The sequence below is a fragment of the Urocitellus parryii genome, chromosome 12 (genome assembly GCF_045843805.1).
Source record: "Urocitellus parryii isolate mUroPar1 chromosome 12, mUroPar1.hap1, whole genome shotgun sequence".
Lineage (NCBI taxonomy): Eukaryota > Metazoa > Chordata > Mammalia > Rodentia > Sciuridae > Urocitellus > Urocitellus parryii.
In genome coordinates, this window is record NC_135542.1 from 16,206,929 (window position 1) to 16,227,145 (window position 20,217).

Sequence of the window (20,217 nt, forward strand, 5' to 3'; positions counted from 1 at the left end):
ACTTTAAGGCCAGTGCAGCGCCTACCAGTCTACCCCCCGCAGAGCCAAGGAGGGCTGATTCTCAGGTCCTACCTGTGCCACATGAGGAGAGTGCTGCTTGCCCTACACTACTCAGAGAACTGGCATGCCCTTGTGGTAGGCTGGTGGCCTTTACCCAACAATTCTACTGGAGAAAACCCAAACCACCTCATTCGAAGCGCATGCCAATTTCCATGGTGTAAACACCCCCAGTTAGGGTCACTTCAAGAGAGTTGTGTGATGTCGTTGAACACGGAGCTGGGAAGGAATGCAAGACAACTGGCCCTCCTGAGCCATATGAGCAAGATCCGGCACACCACTGAAACTGTTCCCCAAATATGGACATATTTTTAGAAACAGTAAAATTTGCCACAGATGTATTATTTGATTGCTTCTTCGGTGAAAAAGGAAAGACATTTACAAGTTAAAGAGAACATTGCGATGTAAGTCACTGGTGATTGATGCAAAAAATAGACTCGAGTCAAATGTGTGAAAGAGAATTTCATTATGTCTTGTTGCAAAAATTAATTCTAATTAGGTTGGATCAAGGCTCCAACATATAGAAAAAATGGGGGAGGGGATTTTAGAAGATCTAGATGAACATTTTAAAGCCTCCAGAGTGATCCACGGTAGATCTGGCCTGTCTCTGGCCTATACCTTCTTTATGTCCTGCTTCTAGTTTCCTTCGAATATGCTTCAACGTTCTTGGTATATCATCCTCCGTGGCAAACCAGGCATATTACTTTTTCATTTTTTCTTCTCTTAATACAAACATTTAAGGTTTTCTATTTCCCTACAAGTTTACTCATTCCACTAATTTTGACACATATTATTTCATCTTCATTTAGTCTCTAAGAAGTTTTCAGTTTCAATTATGATTTCCATTTAGAACCATGTGGAATTTAGAAATGGGTTCTCAATTTTAATCAAATACATATTTTTTATCTTATTGTTATAGCCTTCTAATTTAATTATATTCTGTTCAGAGAACTACGATATAGTATAATTCTGTAAAATGTACTAGGATTTTGCTTTATAGTCCTATACATGGTAACATTTTTGCAAATGTTCTATGTGAGTTTGAGAAGGATGTACATTGTCTGACTTTTAAATACAAGGTTCTTCACTTGCCCAAGTGAAGTGGTTAACTGCATACTTCACATTTGCTATATTTTTATCAACTTTTTGATTGATCTTTCAGGATTTGGAAAGGACACATTAAAATATTTTACTACAATAGTAGACATGTCCACTTCTTTCTAGTGATCTGTGTTATGTGGGTACAATTATGTTACAATATATGAAAATTCATAAGTATATATATTTATATGCCTCTACACACATATATTTAAAGACACATGTGTTATAGCATGAAGTGCATCCAAATTTGCATTTTTGTCTCTTCCTTCTTATTAACTTTTATTTTTAAGTGTGACTACCTCTCTCCCTACAGATGGTTTCTCTGACACCAACATAACTATCCTGTTTCCTTTTAGACACTTCCCCTGATAATATTGTCCCATAATTTTACTGTCAGCCTTTTCAGATTACAATGAGAAGGGTATGTGGCTGGTAAACAGTGTATCCCGGATAACATTTTCTCTTCAATCTGAAGATCGGTCTTCTCATTATCACAATTAGTTTACATTTATTTGGTTATTGATATATTTGGACTTACTTCTATCATCTCAATTTCTTGCCTTTTCTGTGCCCAATTTTTCCTATGCTTTTATTTTCACCTTCTTTTCTTGCATTCCTATTTGTGTCTGTTTTTATAAAATGACTGCTCAGGAACCAGGGACAAAGGCCGACTTCAGGTTTATGCCACACTACCTTTTATCCACATTCCCAGCCACCAGGGGGCAGCATATCACCCCACAGGCAAATGCCTTAGGCAGAGGCTCCTTGCTTAAATCTTACCCTTTTGAACTTGCAGTCTACCATGGTTTCTGGTCTCTTGTTTTCCTTACTTCATAGACAGATCTATGCTTTCAAAACAGCGTAAAAAAACAGTTTTAACCCAGCATTTTCAGGTGTCCTTTATAGGGTTAGTTTTATTTTCTTCCCCTCCAAACTTCTTAGTCCACAGTATTCATCAAATATTCCTATTTCATCTGTTTTCCGGATGTCTAACAAGAACACGGGGTATACAAGGAACTGCATACGTGTTGAAAGAATAAATGATGTGGATATTTCTGTTTTAAATACTTTCTAATCTTTTGCAATAAACGTGAAATATAGTAAAAAAACATAAGTTCTTTCTTTTGGCTCCATGATTCTACTCATGGGAAGGAAGGCACATAGAAGGAAAGAGAAGGAAGCTGTTCATAACAACACAATTCGTATCTGTGAACACGTGAGAACAAGTAAGGGTCAGGGGAAGGTGGCTGAGTCATGGATTATTATGGAAGTAGTGGGCATGTGTATTAATACTGTGCAGCTGACTCAGAAAGTGCTTACGATATAAAACAAGCAATGGGCAGAAAAGAGAATTCAATGCATATTAAGACTACAGATACGACATGACACGTACAAGACCAGGAGCCAACTGGAAACCCTCACTGTTAAGAAAGTGAGGTCTGAGATCCTTTTTCTTTTTCAAAACTTAAACTATGGTTCTTACAGTGTGCACAGGCAATGAATATAAATTTTAAAGGAAGCAAACTCTTTAGGGATGTATGTATCTACTCCTTCTCGGGTACAACTAGAGAGGCAAATCGGAATTAGTTAGGACTGTGTTCGGTTCCTGGTTCTGGAACTGAAGTTGACCATGGATAGTTGGTTAAGCCAGGGACGATCAGAACCATCCAAAGTGGAGACTCATCAACTAAATAAATGGTGGTCCATTTGAGCCACGATTAGAATGGCTTGTTATGCAGCGTTGTCTATAGCGCTAGACAACTGAGGCACCTGGTCTTTTTCTTTCTTTTTTTTTTTTTTTTTTTTTTTATTGGACGTTCATAACATTACATAGTTCTTAATACATCATATTACACGGTTGATTCACGTGGATTATGAACTCCCGCTTTTACGGTCTTTTTCTTTACAGGCAGATCCTGCCACGGTGCTCGGTATCTAGAGAGCCATGATGAAAACTCTGTGTCATGGTCCCTTCTCTCGGAAGGGGAAAGAGATGTATGCTTCATCCCATGTCTGACCCTCCCACACCTACCACAAGCTCCACAGCAGCTGTCTTCTTTTTTTTTTTTTTTTTTTTTTTTTACGCCTATGTCCTTAACACATTTCTCACTCCCTCTATGCCATAAGGGACTTGGAAATGGGAAGTTATTCACATCAGCATCTACAGCGCCTGGCACAGAGTAGGACTTCGTCACTTACTTTTCACTTGACTGAAATGAATGGATTTCGGGGAGGTGACATGAACCAAAACAGCTGGCAGCAGATGGCAAGAAAAATAATCATACAAGCTGGTTCTTACTCCAGAGGTCTTTATGCTTTCCAGAAAGCCCCAACACACACGCACGCGCGCAAGCACACACAGAGCCAACGGATTAAGACAAGCATGCCCTTTCTGGTCTTTGGAGCCCCCCTCTCTTTCACCAAGCTGCACACCAACCTCACAGTCATCTGGGCCCCCTCAACCCCCCACGCAGCTTCCCTCTGCTCCCCAGGGCTCCTCACCCTTCCCCTGGGGGTGGGGCCCACGCCCCGCCCCGAGAGGCCTGTCTTGACCCTACCTTTAGATCAGACACGTCTCTGTAGCACTGCTCGGAGCGGGTGTGGTCTGACAGTTGCACATTCCAGAAGCAGGGCAGCTGATACACCAGGAAGGGGTTCTGCTTGATGACGGCATTGAAAATATCCTGGGGGATGAGAGCCAAAGCGGGGTCAAGGCAGGCAGCGGGTTCGGCCTCCGGTTCTGGCTCCCGAGGCAGCACGTCCCCTGTGGGAGGGCGCCCTGGGCATCCTGCCTGGGCACAGGACAGTTTGCACCCAGGGCGTTTCTCTGGCCTGTTATCTCCAGAAACCAAGCGATGATGTTTGGATGGAGGTAGGGATGCCGCAGGCCGACTGGCCGCCTGTGGTCCTGAGGTCTCGCAGAGCATCAGGCAGGGAGCTCATGTGGGGGCAGACAAGGGAGCATCTTTCCTGTGCTCCCTGGCATTTAATAAATGAAGTCTCTTCTCCTCCCCTCCTACCGTCCCATCCAGGAGCCCAGAGTTCTCCACCTGAGCCTCCCAGGGAGGAAACTATGTGGTGACAAGTGGCCCAGCTCACCCAGGGGCTGAGACAGATTATAGATCCTCCCTTCCAGCAGCTGTTTCCTGGGCATTGGGTGGGCTTGTGATGGATGCTGCTTAGACTCCTACAGGCCACAAGGCCAGAGTAGGCAGCCCCCCTTTCCAGGCCAAGTCTCCCTTGTCTCTGGACCAGTCCCCTGGTTTGGGCTCCTCTCCAAGCTCTCTCAGGGGCCACACTTATTAGCCAGCATGGATGGTGGCACCAGGAGGTGAGTTATGGGCCTTTGCTACAGGACTTGGCTGACCTGACTATCCTCACTGGGCATGGTCACACAATTGCTAGCTCTGGGGGACACACTCAAGCCTTGGTGACCTGACTTACAACATGAGGATGATGGATGATGTCCTCTCAGGCTTAAGAGAGCACCCAAGGATTTTTTTTTCTTTAACTCACTCATTATACCGTATCTCATTGTTTAGAAAAGGAAATCAGTTTCTGGCTATCTGAGAAATCCCAAATAGCAATGCTTAAAAAATAGAAAAGTTACCCTGCACAGTATCTGGTTTCCTCTGTATTAGAAAACTGTGTGGGAACTTGAGGATTCAGGTAACTGAACTTTGAACAGAAGCACGGAGATGAGCGCCATGGATTTAGGGAGGTGACATGACAAAATGCAGAGGAATCATCTCTGTGTTCCCAAGACAGCCACCAACATCCCAGCAAAGTCAAAATCTATAGTGACCTGTTGATCCAAGGGCAAAGACTGGAGGCTCCTGACTTTCCTGGTCAAAATGAGAAATGGTTTTGTTATGAATATCTATTGATATGGACAGAGTTCAAGGATCTTTTCAGGTTGCCTGGATAATAGGGAGGTTTCTAGAGCCAGGAAGTTTGTTCTTCCCACTTAAATGTACTTCCCTCAAGTTCAGGGTCACCAGGACAGGGTCTCAGCCTGACAGGTTAGACTTATTTGCCATGGAGGCATGAAAACTCGACTAGGAAACAAGTGGTGGTGCACTGGGGCCAGGGGGAGTAGGGGCCTGCCATGGCTCTGATGAAGACAGTGACCTCCTCTCGGCACAGTGGACTGACAGCAAGTTATGATCCTGCCTCAAAAAACCATGAGCTCCCTGAGACCAAGAGCTGCATCCCCATTCATCTGTCCTACCTCTCCTGAGCATGGCCCTGGTGTCCACTGTGCTCAGGGTACTATGCTAAATGAACAAACAAATGAACCAAAGGAAGAACCAGTGAGGGGAGCAGTGTTTCAGCCTGCCAGGGCCAAGGCAGCTCTTTCCCTCGGAGTCAATAACAGGTGGCAAAATAACCCAGAGCCAGCTGCTTTAAGATCTCCGTGAGCAACAGCACAAGGGCTGCGGCAAGTTTGCATCTGGACTGTGTTAAAAGGCCTGGTTGAGCCCAGGTCCCCCCCAGAACTCCGTTGGAGGTGGTGGAACTTTTGAGGGGTGGGGCCAAGGGGGGAGGTCTTTAGGCCCCTGAGGATGTGCCCTTGAAGGAAACTGTGGAACCTGGGTCTCTTCCTCTTCTCTTTTTTATCTTGGTCAGGAGGTGAGTGACTTTCCCTGCTCCTCCTCGTGCTCCTGCTGTGACATGCTGCCTTGCAACAGGCCCAAGGCAACGTGGCCAAGAGACCAAGGACTGACACCTCAGAAACTCTGAGCCAAGACAAACCTTTCCTGTTTATCAGCCCATCGTTGCAGGTGTGTTATGGAGACAACACACTGTATACTGACCTACCCAAAGGCACTCAGAATAACAGCCCTAACTTGGCCACTCACCTGGTCAGCCAAGGATGTAGACAGCATGCCCATGAGCTCCCTCTCAGCCGTCAGTCTCCACATCTGCTCCCATTTCATCTTCCGCAGCTTGTCCAGAAGCAGCAGAATCACCCCTGGGCAATGGCATAGGATAGGAGAGTAAGGTAACAGTAAGACAGAGACAGGCATACCTGCTTGGCACAGCCACAGTCTCTCGGGGACAGTGTGTCTGAGGCATTCTCATTGCACAAGGAAGCACCAAGACCCCCAGGGCTGCAGCGAGAACCAGTGGGGTGGGTGACTGTGCCTCGCCCCTTCTAGAGCTGGACTGTGGTGATGGCCGCACCACAATAGGCTGTGGACTTCACGTCACTGAACTGTAACATAAATGTAGCTAAAATGGCAAACTTGTGCATGCTTTACCCCAACAGTGACAGTGACGATCCCAGCTTGCTCTTGACAAGCAGTACCTTTCTTACAAGTGCTCGGTTCCCCCTGCCTTTTTCCCTGGAGGTAGGACACTCTTAGTCAGTATGGCTGATACCTGTGGCCTAGGTACGACTTATCTTTACAGACAGAAACAGCTCCTCTGTGACTTTATTTGTCTTTGCAAATCTGCTTAACAATTATTGACAAGTGTGGGGCTGGCCTCAGTGTTCCCAGTGGCCAGAGGGTCTTCTCCGGCTCATGCGGAGTCAGCATGTGTTTCAACTTCAGCTGAAGGCCATGCTGATGCTGGGTCTTTAAGATGAGCTCTAAAGTCTTTGGCCTCACAAGAAACTAGTAATAGGAGCTGGATTCTTCCTCCTTCCCACCTTCTTAGGGTTTTTGTGGGGAGGGATCTGGGTGAATTGGGAATGGTACAGGGAGGGAAATTTCCACTGTTTATCCTTTGGTATTTTTAAGAATGCTTGCACAACTAAATATACTGCTCAGGCCAATTAATTAATTCTACAATTAATTACAATCTAATTGGGAAGTACATCTTGGCTTAGGTGAGTGGCTTAGAAACAGCTGTCTACCAACAGGTTCAGTCCAAATGTGCAGAGAAAGCCCAGAGCTGAGAACACGAACAGCCAAGAGAATGTCCCTGTAGGCCACTGCAGTTGGTGTGGCTGATGGGATGGTTACACCCAGCCCCCCCCCCCCCAATCAATCCTCTTCAGGATGCTTAGCTCAGCAGAACGGCCACTGGAGCAAACTCCAGGCAGTTGAAAAATGAACTCAGTCGATACCTGGTACATACATTTCTAAGGCTGTAGGAAGACTGATTTCCCCAAGTCAGACATAAATGGTGACTCTAAGACTTTTTACTTAATCAAATGGCACATATTTGGAGAAAAAGTATATTCACCATTGAGTGAAGGGTGTTTGGTTGACAGAGTTGTACTAAAACACATGCATGGAGATGGGAAGAATTCGTAAGTCAGAAGGCCCATTTTATCGATCTCCTTTGGGCTTCATTAGGGCTTCTGCATATACTACTTCCTTAAAACCCCCGAGCTCTTTACAAGGTATTATTCATCATCCTTAGTTTATCCGTGGGGAGGCTGAGGGGCTGACTCAGACACTTGTCCAACTCACAGTTTAAAAGTCACTAGATCAGACTCATTCGGATCTGCCTGACTTTAAGGCCAGTGCAGCGCCTACCAGTCTACCCCCCGCAGAGCCAAGGAGGGCTGATTCTCAGGTCCTACCTGTGCCACATGAGGAGAGTGCTGCTTGCCCTACACTACTCAGAGAACTGGCATGCCCTTGTGGTAGGCTGGTGGCCTTTACCCAACAATTCTACTGGAGAAAACCCAAACCACCTCATTCGAAGCGCATGCCAATTTCCATGGTGTAAACACCCCCAGTTAGGGTCACTTCAAGAGAGTTGTGTGATGTCGTTGAACACGGAGCTGGGAAGGAATGCAAGACAACTGGCCCTCCTGAGCCATATGAGCAAGATCCGGCACACCACTGAAACTGTTCCCCAAATATGGACATATTTTTAGAAACAGTAAAATTTGCCACAGATGTATTATTTGATTGCTTCTTCGGTGAAAAAGGAAAGACATTTACAAGTTAAAGAGAACATTGCGATGTAAGTCACTGGTGATTGATGCAAAAAATAGACTCGAGTCAAATGTGTGAAAGAGAATTTCATTATGTCTTGTTGCAAAAATTAATTCTAATTAGGTTGGATCAAGGCTCCAACATATAGAAAAAATGGGGGAGGGGATTTTAGAAGATCTAGATGAACATTTTAAAGCCTCCAGAGTGATCCACGGTAGATCTGGCCTGTCTCTGGCCTATACCTTCTTTATGTCCTGCTTCTAGTTTCCTTCGAATATGCTTCAACGTTCTTGGTATATCATCCTCCGTGGCAAACCAGGCATATTACTTTTTCATTTTTTCTTCTCTTAATACAAACATTTAAGGTTTTCTATTTCCCTACAAGTTTACTCATTCCACTAATTTTGACACATATTATTTCATCTTCATTTAGTCTCTAAGAAGTTTTCAGTTTCAATTATGATTTCCATTTAGAACCATGTGGAATTTAGAAATGGGTTCTCAATTTTAATCAAATACATATTTTTTATCTTATTGTTATAGCCTTCTAATTTAATTATATTCTGTTCAGAGAACTACGATATAGTATAATTCTGTAAAATGTACTAGGATTTTGCTTTATAGTCCTATACATGGTAACATTTTTGCAAATGTTCTATGTGAGTTTGAGAAGGATGTACATTGTCTGACTTTTAAATACAAGGTTCTTCACTTGCCCAAGTGAAGTGGTTAACTGCATACTTCACATTTGCTATATTTTTATCAACTTTTTGATTGATCTTTCAGGATTTGGAAAGGACACATTAAAATATTTTACTACAATAGTAGACATGTCCACTTCTTTCTAGTGATCTGTGTTATGTGGGTACAATTATGTTACAATATATGAAAATTCATAAGTATATATATTTATATGCCTCTACACACATATATTTAAAGACACATGTGTTATAGCATGAAGTGCATCCAAATTTGCATTTTTGTCTCTTCCTTCTTATTAACTTTTATTTTTAAGTGTGACTACCTCTCTCCCTACAGATGGTTTCTCTGACACCAACATAACTATCCTGTTTCCTTTTAGACACTTCCCCTGATAATATTGTCCCATAATTTTACTGTCAGCCTTTTCAGATTACAATGAGAAGGGTATGTGGCTGGTAAACAGTGTATCCCGGATAACATTTTCTCTTCAATCTGAAGATCGGTCTTCTCATTATCACAATTAGTTTACATTTATTTGGTTATTGATATATTTGGACTTACTTCTATCATCTCAATTTCTTGCCTTTTCTGTGCCCAATTTTTCCTATGCTTTTATTTTCACCTTCTTTTCTTGCATTCCTATTTGTGTCTGTTTTTATAAAATGACTGCTCAGGAACCAGGGACAAAGGCCGACTTCAGGTTTATGCCACACTACCTTTTATCCACATTCCCAGCCACCAGGGGGCAGCATATCACCCCACAGGCAAATGCCTTAGGCAGAGGCTCCTTGCTTAAATCTTACCCTTTTGAACTTGCAGTCTACCATGGTTTCTGGTCTCTTGTTTTCCTTACTTCATAGACAGATCTATGCTTTCAAAACAGCGTAAAAAAACAGTTTTAACCCAGCATTTTCAGGTGTCCTTTATAGGGTTAGTTTTATTTTCTTCCCCTCCAAACTTCTTAGTCCACAGTATTCATCAAATATTCCTATTTCATCTGTTTTCCGGATGTCTAACAAGAACACGGGGTATACAAGGAACTGCATACGTGTTGAAAGAATAAATGATGTGGATATTTCTGTTTTAAATACTTTCTAATCTTTTGCAATAAACGTGAAATATAGTAAAAAAACATAAGTTCTTTCTTTTGGCTCCATGATTCTACTCATGGGAAGGAAGGCACATAGAAGGAAAGAGAAGGAAGCTGTTCATAACAACACAATTCGTATCTGTGAACACGTGAGAACAAGTAAGGGTCAGGGGAAGGTGGCTGAGTCATGGATTATTATGGAAGTAGTGGGCATGTGTATTAATACTGTGCAGCTGACTCAGAAAGTGCTTACGATATAAAACAAGCAATGGGCAGAAAAGAGAATTCAATGCATATTAAGACTACAGATACGACATGACACGTACAAGACCAGGAGCCAACTGGAAACCCTCACTGTTAAGAAAGTGAGGTCTGAGATCCTTTTTCTTTTTCAAAACTTAAACTATGGTTCTTACAGTGTGCACAGGCAATGAATATAAATTTTAAAGGAAGCAAACTCTTTAGGGATGTATGTATCTACTCCTTCTCGGGTACAACTAGAGAGGCAAATCGGAATTAGTTAGGACTGTGTTCGGTTCCTGGTTCTGGAACTGAAGTTGACCATGGATAGTTGGTTAAGCCAGGGACGATCAGAACCATCCAAAGTGGAGACTCATCAACTAAATAAATGGTGGTCCATTTGAGCCACGATTAGAATGGCTTGTTATGCAGCGTTGTCTATAGCGCTAGACAACTGAGGCACCTGGTCTTTTTCTTTCTTTTTTTTTTTTTTTTTTTTTTTATTGGACGTTCATAACATTACATAGTTCTTAATACATCATATTACACGGTTGATTCACGTGGATTATGAACTCCCGCTTTTACGGTCTTTTTCTTTACAGGCAGATCCTGCCACGGTGCTCGGTATCTAGAGAGCCATGATGAAAACTCTGTGTCATGGTCCCTTCTCTCGGAAGGGGAAAGAGATGTATGCTTCATCCCATGTCTGACCCTCCCACACCTACCACAAGCTCCACAGCAGCTGTCTTCTTTTTTTTTTTTTTTTTTTTTTTTTACGCCTATGTCCTTAACACATTTCTCACTCCCTCTATGCCATAAGGGACTTGGAAATGGGAAGTTATTCACATCAGCATCTACAGCGCCTGGCACAGAGTAGGACTTCGTCACTTACTTTTCACTTGACTGAAATGAATGGATTTCGGGGAGGTGACATGAACCAAAACAGCTGGCAGCAGATGGCAAGAAAAATAATCATACAAGCTGGTTCTTACTCCAGAGGTCTTTATGCTTTCCAGAAAGCCCCAACACACACGCACGCGCGCAAGCACACACAGAGCCAACGGATTAAGACAAGCATGCCCTTTCTGGTCTTTGGAGCCCCCCTCTCTTTCACCAAGCTGCACACCAACCTCACAGTCATCTGGGCCCCCTCAACCCCCCACGCAGCTTCCCTCTGCTCCCCAGGGCTCCTCACCCTTCCCCTGGGGGTGGGGCCCACGCCCCGCCCCGAGAGGCCTGTCTTGACCCTACCTTTAGATCAGACACGTCTCTGTAGCACTGCTCGGAGCGGGTGTGGTCTGACAGTTGCACATTCCAGAAGCAGGGCAGCTGATACACCAGGAAGGGGTTCTGCTTGATGACGGCATTGAAAATATCCTGGGGGATGAGAGCCAAAGCGGGGTCAAGGCAGGCAGCGGGTTCGGCCTCCGGTTCTGGCTCCCGAGGCAGCACGTCCCCTGTGGGAGGGCGCCCTGGGCATCCTGCCTGGGCACAGGACAGTTTGCACCCAGGGCGTTTCTCTGGCCTGTTATCTCCAGAAACCAAGCGATGATGTTTGGATGGAGGTAGGGATGCCGCAGGCCGACTGGCCGCCTGTGGTCCTGAGGTCTCGCAGAGCATCAGGCAGGGAGCTCATGTGGGGGCAGACAAGGGAGCATCTTTCCTGTGCTCCCTGGCATTTAATAAATGAAGTCTCTTCTCCTCCCCTCCTACCGTCCCATCCAGGAGCCCAGAGTTCTCCACCTGAGCCTCCCAGGGAGGAAACTATGTGGTGACAAGTGGCCCAGCTCACCCAGGGGCTGAGACAGATTATAGATCCTCCCTTCCAGCAGCTGTTTCCTGGGCATTGGGTGGGCTTGTGATGGATGCTGCTTAGACTCCTACAGGCCACAAGGCCAGAGTAGGCAGCCCCCCTTTCCAGGCCAAGTCTCCCTTGTCTCTGGACCAGTCCCCTGGTTTGGGCTCCTCTCCAAGCTCTCTCAGGGGCCACACTTATTAGCCAGCATGGATGGTGGCACCAGGAGGTGAGTTATGGGCCTTTGCTACAGGACTTGGCTGACCTGACTATCCTCACTGGGCATGGTCACACAATTGCTAGCTCTGGGGGACACACTCAAGCCTTGGTGACCTGACTTACAACATGAGGATGATGGATGATGTCCTCTCAGGCTTAAGAGAGCACCCAAGGATTTTTTTTTCTTTAACTCACTCATTATACCGTATCTCATTGTTTAGAAAAGGAAATCAGTTTCTGGCTATCTGAGAAATCCCAAATAGCAATGCTTAAAAAATAGAAAAGTTACCCTGCACAGTATCTGGTTTCCTCTGTATTAGAAAACTGTGTGGGAACTTGAGGATTCAGGTAACTGAACTTTGAACAGAAGCACGGAGATGAGCGCCATGGATTTAGGGAGGTGACATGACAAAATGCAGAGGAATCATCTCTGTGTTCCCAAGACAGCCACCAACATCCCAGCAAAGTCAAAATCTATAGTGACCTGTTGATCCAAGGGCAAAGACTGGAGGCTCCTGACTTTCCTGGTCAAAATGAGAAATGGTTTTGTTATGAATATCTATTGATATGGACAGAGTTCAAGGATCTTTTCAGGTTGCCTGGATAATAGGGAGGTTTCTAGAGCCAGGAAGTTTGTTCTTCCCACTTAAATGTACTTCCCTCAAGTTCAGGGTCACCAGGACAGGGTCTCAGCCTGACAGGTTAGACTTATTTGCCATGGAGGCATGAAAACTCGACTAGGAAACAAGTGGTGGTGCACTGGGGCCAGGGGGAGTAGGGGCCTGCCATGGCTCTGATGAAGACAGTGACCTCCTCTCGGCACAGTGGACTGACAGCAAGTTATGATCCTGCCTCAAAAAACCATGAGCTCCCTGAGACCAAGAGCTGCATCCCCATTCATCTGTCCTACCTCTCCTGAGCATGGCCCTGGTGTCCACTGTGCTCAGGGTACTATGCTAAATGAACAAACAAATGAACCAAAGGAAGAACCAGTGAGGGGAGCAGTGTTTCAGCCTGCCAGGGCCAAGGCAGCTCTTTCCCTCGGAGTCAATAACAGGTGGCAAAATAACCCAGAGCCAGCTGCTTTAAGATCTCCGTGAGCAACAGCACAAGGGCTGCGGCAAGTTTGCATCTGGACTGTGTTAAAAGGCCTGGTTGAGCCCAGGTCCCCCCCAGAACTCCGTTGGAGGTGGTGGAACTTTTGAGGGGTGGGGCCAAGGGGGGAGGTCTTTAGGCCCCTGAGGATGTGCCCTTGAAGGAAACTGTGGAACCTGGGTCTCTTCCTCTTCTCTTTTTTATCTTGGTCAGGAGGTGAGTGACTTTCCCTGCTCCTCCTCGTGCTCCTGCTGTGACATGCTGCCTTGCAACAGGCCCAAGGCAACGTGGCCAAGAGACCAAGGACTGACACCTCAGAAACTCTGAGCCAAGACAAACCTTTCCTGTTTATCAGCCCATCGTTGCAGGTGTGTTATGGAGACAACACACTGTATACTGACCTACCCAAAGGCACTCAGAATAACAGCCCTAACTTGGCCACTCACCTGGTCAGCCAAGGATGTAGACAGCATGCCCATGAGCTCCCTCTCAGCCGTCAGTCTCCACATCTGCTCCCATTTCATCTTCCGCAGCTTGTCCAGAAGCAGCAGAATCACCCCTGGGCAATGGCATAGGATAGGAGAGTAAGGTAACAGTAAGACAGAGACAGGCATACCTGCTTGGCACAGCCACAGTCTCTCGGGGACAGTGTGTCTGAGGCATTCTCATTGCACAAGGAAGCACCAAGACCCCCAGGGCTGCAGCGAGAACCAGTGGGGTGGGTGACTGTGCCTCGCCCCTTCTAGAGCTGGACTGTGGTGATGGCCGCACCACAATAGGCTGTGGACTTCACGTCACTGAACTGTAACATAAATGTAGCTAAAATGGCAAACTTGTGCATGCTTTACCCCAACAGTGACAGTGACGATCCCAGCTTGCTCTTGACAAGCAGTACCTTTCTTACAAGTGCTCGGTTCCCCCTGCCTTTTTCCCTGGAGGTAGGACACTCTTAGTCAGTATGGCTGATACCTGTGGCCTAGGTACGACTTATCTTTACAGACAGAAACAGCTCCTCTGTGACTTTATTTGTCTTTGCAAATCTGCTTAACAATTATTGACAAATGTGGGGCTGGCCTCAGTGTTCCCAGTGGCCAGAGGGTCTTCTCCGGCTCATGCGGAGTCAGCATGTGTTTCAACTTCAGCTGAAGGCCATGCTGATGCTGGGTCTTTAAGATGAGCTCTAAAGTCTTTGGCCTCACAAGAAACTAGTAATAGGAGCTGGATTCTTCCTCCTTCCCACCTTCTTAGGGTTTTTGTGGGGAGGGATCTGGGTGAATTGGGAATGGTACAGGGAGGGAAATTTCCACTGTTTATCCTTTGGTATTTTTAAGAATGCTTGCACAACTAAATATACTGCTCAGGCCAATTAATTAATTCTACAATTAATTACAATCTAATTGGGAAGTACATCTTGGCTTAGGTGAGTGGCTTAGAAACAGCTGTCTACCAACAGGTTCAGTCCAAATGTGCAGAGAAAGCCCAGAGCTGAGAACACGAACAGCCAAGAGAATGTCCCTGTAGGCCACTGCAGTTGGTGTGGCTGATGGGATGGTTACACCCAGCCCCCCCCCCCCAATCAATCCTCTTCAGGATGCTTAGCTCAGCAGAACGGCCACTGGAGCAAACTCCAGGCAGTTGAAAAATGAACTCAGTCGATACCTGGTACATACATTTCTAAGGCTGTAGGAAGACTGATTTCCCCAAGTCAGACATAAATGGTGACTCTAAGACTTTTTACTTAATCAAATGGCACATATTTGGAGAAAAAGTATATTCACCATTGAGTGAAGGGTGTTTGGTTGACAGAGTTGTACTAAAACACATGCATGGAGATGGGAAGAATTCGTAAGTCAGAAGGCCCATTTTATCGATCTCCTTTGGGCTTCATTAGGGCTTCTGCATATACTACTTCCTTAAAACCCCCGAGCTCTTTACAAGGTATTATTCATCATCCTTAGTTTATCCATGGGGAGGCTGAGGGGCTGACTCAGACACTTGTCCAACTCACAGTTTAAAAGTCACTAGATCAGACTCATTCGGATCTGCCTGACTTTAAGGCCAGTGCAGCGCCTACCAGTCTACCCCCCGCAGAGCCAAGGAGGGCTGATTCTCAGGTCCTACCTGTGCCACATGAGGAGAGTGCTGCTTGCCCTACACTACTCAGAGAACTGGCATGCCCTTGTGGTAGGCTGGTGGCCTTTACCCAACAATTCTACTGGAGAAAACCCAAACCACCTCATTCGAAGCGCATGCCAATTTCCATGGTGTAAACACCCCCAGTTAGGGTCACTTCAAGAGAGTTGTGTGATGTCGTTGAACACGGAGCTGGGAAGGAATGCAAGACAACTGGCCCTCCTGAGCCATATGAGCAAGATCCGGCACACCACTGAAACTGTTCCCCAAATATGGACATATTTTTAGAAACAGTAAAATTTGCCACAGATGTATTATTTGATTGCTTCTTCGGTGAAAAAGGAAAGACATTTACAAGTTAAAGAGAACATTGCGATGTAAGTCACTGGTGATTGATGCAAAAAATAGACTCGAGTCAAATGTGTGAAAGAGAATTTCATTATGTCTTGTTGCAAAAATTAATTCTAATTAGGTTGGATCAAGGCTCCAACATATAGAAAAAATGGGGGAGGGGATTTTAGAAGATCTAGATGAACATTTTAAAGCCTCCAGAGTGATCCACGGTAGATCTGGCCTGTCTCTGGGGGCCGAGTTGAGAACTGATACTTTTAAATGGTGCTAAGACTTGTTGAGCCTAAGTGGCAGATGTGACCCAGCACTGTTTGCTAGACTACTGGAAAAGGGGTGGGGTCAAGAACAGAGGACATCTCAGGGCACAAAATCGGGCTGAAGCTGGAGCTGGGGGCTGCGGTTGCGTCTGATAAAGAATGTCCAGAGGACTAAATGGAGAAACACAAGTCTGTTATCCCAGTGACCGAGACTTTAATTATGTGGTTTTTAACTTACTTTTAAAATGATAAGTTATTTCAAACTAAGAGAAACTGATGTAAAAAATGCATAGAAACTAATGTAAAAAATACCCACCACTCAGAGATCTTCCAACTTATCCTACCTACTCTCCTCCATGGAGGCAACCAGATTCCCGTGGTGGTTGTGCTTCATGTCAATGCCTGGTTTTATATTTTTATTCTCTATGTATATGACTACAACCAATATATGTTGGTTTTGGTGTTCTGCATCACCTATTTCCCATTTTGACTTGCCTTTCCACCCACTGTTATCTCTTTAAGATTTAATCATGTTGGGTTGTGTATCACTGTGTATATATATATTTTTTAAGATAGAAGACAGAGCAATATTTTTTTTTAAAGAGAGAGAGAGACAGAGAGAGAGAGAGAAAGAGAGAATTTCTAATATTTATATATTTATTTATTTTAGTTTTCAGTGGACACAACATTTTTATTTGTTTGTGGTACTGAGGATTGAACCCAGGCTGCACGCATGCCAGGCGAGCGCGCTACCGCTTGAGCCACATCCCCAGCCCCAGTATCACTGTATATTTACCTGTGTTAACTATAGGGAAAAAAAATAAAGGAAAAACCTACTGGTATTAAAAAAAAAAAGATTTAACCATGTCAATATTTCAAATATGCAATTACTTCATTCATTTTATAAACATACCACAATTTTTTTTGAGTATTCCCCTCCTGAACTATATTTAGTTATGGCCTATGTTTTTGCTGTTATAAACAATGCTGCAGCGGGGCGTGGTGGTACAGGCCTGTAATCCCAGCAGCTTGGTAGGCTGAATCAGGAGGATCGAGAGTTCAAAGGCAGCCTCAGCAATGATGAGACACTAGGCAAGTCAATGAGACCCTGTCTCTAAATAAAATGCAAAATAAGGCTGGGGATGCGTCTCAGTGGTCGAGTGCCCCCCAAAAAATCCCAAACCACCCCCATCAAAAAATGCTGCTGCAATGAACATCCTGATCCCAATTCATGTCTCCTTGGGCAAAGGCATGAGGATTTAGCCAGGAAATGCCTCCAAAGTTGTATAAGAACTGTAGTGTTGATGGTGCGACTTGTTCTGAAACATCTCCAACTACTCCATCTTCCTTCTCTCTACTAGTCATGTCTTCACTGAGACTCACGGATTCCACACTTAAAATGAGTTTTACCTTTCTTCTTTCATTCATTCAAGTTATTTATTGAGTGTCTACTCTGTGCTAACCAATGGAGGCTGACTTGCACTTGGTTTTCTTCCCGTTGTTTCCCAGTCTCATGGGATACATTTAAGATCTTAGCTCAACATACATTTACCGGAGGGGCAACATTTGCCAGGCCTTTCTGTGGGAATACAGATTCCATCTCTCTGACTCCCACTCCACTAGGATTCCACGTAATCACTGCAGTCACTGAGGATGAGTGCTGCTTATTAATGGGACTTGGGGTGGGGGCGCTCACCGGGCCTGGCTGGGATCTGGTCAGGCATCTGGGGAGGGGGGTGGGGAGTCTGGGGAAGCAACATGGACCAAGGAATGGAGGGAGGAGACAGGGTAGCAAGACTGGATTATGCATGACCCAGAGAGTGTGCTGGTTAATATGGGATGCTATGGGGCAACTGTTAGAAGGTGAGCAGGGAATGAGTTGAAAAGTCTTTCATTTATGCACAGGTGCTTTCCACCATTTCCATGCAATTTCCAAGATTAAAATGATGTTCTAATAACCCATGGACAGAAGGGCTGATCCAGGGGCTCCAGCTGCCCTGGCCCCAATCAATTACCCCAAAGCTCAGGGAATGTCACCCGTGTATGGCACACTGATTGGGAAATTCTGCTGAGGATTCCTGGGAGCTAGAGAAGGGTTTTGAGCAAGGAAATGGCCGGGACTAAATTTGTTTTAGAAATGCCAACCTAATGCTTTATCAAGTCATTCCGTAAGATCAAAGCCTCTGGTATCTCAGACTGGTTTAAAGAACAAGCCCTGACCCTTGGTTAGGGCAGCTCCATCTGAGTTTTGCCACGAGTTAATTCTTTTCCTTTCCATCAGATCACTCTTTCCAGCAGAACTGGCACAATGGCACATGGGAATCGCAGCTTCCAGGTCTGCTAGTGCGCTATCCTTGACCTCACAAGCCCACCACTGGGGCCCTGTCTGGCCTTTAATATGGGCCTTGAATTCAGAACTTATTTTTTCTGTAGTTCGTTCAAGGAATTTTTCCCCTGTTTTATTCACTGAGTTAACTGGGAACTGAGTGGAACACAATCCTTGTTTTTAGGGAGCAAAGCCTAACAGGGAAGAGGATGGTAACTAACAAGAGGCAAGATGCACCTTCCTGACCAATGGCAGGTGGTGGAACTGCTGTGGTCGTTGGGGGACAAGGAGCAAGGTTGCAGTCAAGGGGAAGCATCAAGGAAAAGCTTCCTGAATAAAGGATGCCTAAACCATCACCTTCAGGATGCAGAGGATTATCTCAGTGAGAGACAACAAGAGTGAAGGTCAAGCCAGCCAGGCTTCTCCCTGCAGGACAGGGGATTCACTGGGATGGGCTTCTGAATGATGATCAGGTAGATAGCAGATTTCCCCACCACACTTGAGTAGCAGAACTAAAATGGTAATGGTCCATTTCCACCTCTTCTCCCCAAAAAGATGATTAAAAAGAGGATACCTAAAGTTGTGTAGCACAGGGAAAAACATTTGTGTTTGCGCATGAATCTATAATTAGCTACAGGTTAGTCATAAAATAAATATCCTCATGTCCTCACACTAATGCAACAGAAAGAATCTTGGGGACACGGGTGCTGTTGGAGCCACCCTGGAAAGGGAGGCTGAATGCAGAGAAAGAACCACAGTATGGGAAAAATGAGTCCTGATGTTACTCACTGCAGAAGTGACTCCTGGAAAGGCCACTACGATTCTGAGCCTTGGTTCCTTATTTGTAATATGGGACAATCCCACATTTTTGGAGGATTAATTGTATCTTCAAAAGTTCAGGGGATATAGCTCAGTTGGTATACAGTGCTTGCCTTGCATGCACAAGGCCCTGGGTTCAATCCCCAGCACCACAAAAAAGTATACAGTAGGAACAGGATCCATTAATGCTGAATTGAGAACTAGTAATTGATCATTAATATCCTGACCTAGTAATTCATGAAGGAGCCTGAATTTACAGATCATTTGAAAAATCTTCAATGTCCCGTTGTGTGTGCGCAACGTACTGGACACTTGATATACCAGCAACATTTTTACATATTTCCGGGCCCCTCAGTCTTCTGATTATAGTCTGTTTATGGTGTCACCACCAGTGTTATTAGGACATCCCCTGGGGTTCCTGCAAGTGGCAGCTAAGAGACACAACCACAGGGAAGGAAAAAAAAATAATAACAAAGGCAAGAAAATCCACCACATGGAAAATTATGTGCATAAATTATGTTCCTAAGCAGCTTAGGAGTTTGCTTAGAATGTGAAATCTAATCACACTGATAGAAGCTTAGGAGAGAATCTGCCCGTTTCTTCAAAGGTTAGGAGTATGCACATAGGTGGTAAAAAGGCCAGAAAAACAGTCCTTTCAAGAGAAAAAGAACTCTAAATAACCAAAAGAGCTGAAAAACAATATTTCTAAGATGAACACAACCCCAGCTATTTATTGACCTCACTCATAGGGTGCTGGGGAGATACTGTAACTAATGACTAGAAAGGGCTTTGGAAATATAAAGTGGTACACAAAAGCTTAATAAACAACAGTCACAGAAACTGTGCATTTCCCCATTAAGGTGCCTAATTCTCACTCACTGGAACTTGTATGATTCCCACCTGAATTAATATAAATCATGTGCATGTAGGCAAAGCAGGGACAAGCTTTTTAAGTGCACACTGGTTAAAATAATGAAAATGGTTGCACCTTCAATTGCACCTTTTCAGGCTGAAACGACACAGATCTGGTTTTGAAATGCATGCCCCAAGTCGGATGTTGACACTGCTTTTCTGCTTTCAGGAATAATGTGGTGGCAAAATGTTTGATTTTGGCCTTTGTCTGGCATTTGCTG

The 20,217-nt window shown here is 44.8% G+C and overlaps 1 protein-coding gene across 1 annotated transcript in view; it reads right to left on the reverse strand.

The window, feature by feature from the left end:
- Positions 1 to 20,217, reverse strand: part of LOC144249582 (xylosyl- and glucuronyltransferase LARGE1-like) — a 298,477-nt gene that overhangs the window by 98,158 nt on the left and 180,102 nt on the right. Inside the window, exons 5-6 of the mRNA XM_077791696.1 lie at positions 13,645 to 13,757; positions 11,341 to 11,466 (exon numbers count right to left, since the gene is read on the reverse strand). Coding sequence (XP_077647822.1) covers positions 11,341 to 11,466; positions 13,645 to 13,757 — 239 coding nt within the window. The remainder of the gene's footprint in view (positions 1 to 11,340; positions 11,467 to 13,644; positions 13,758 to 20,217) is intronic.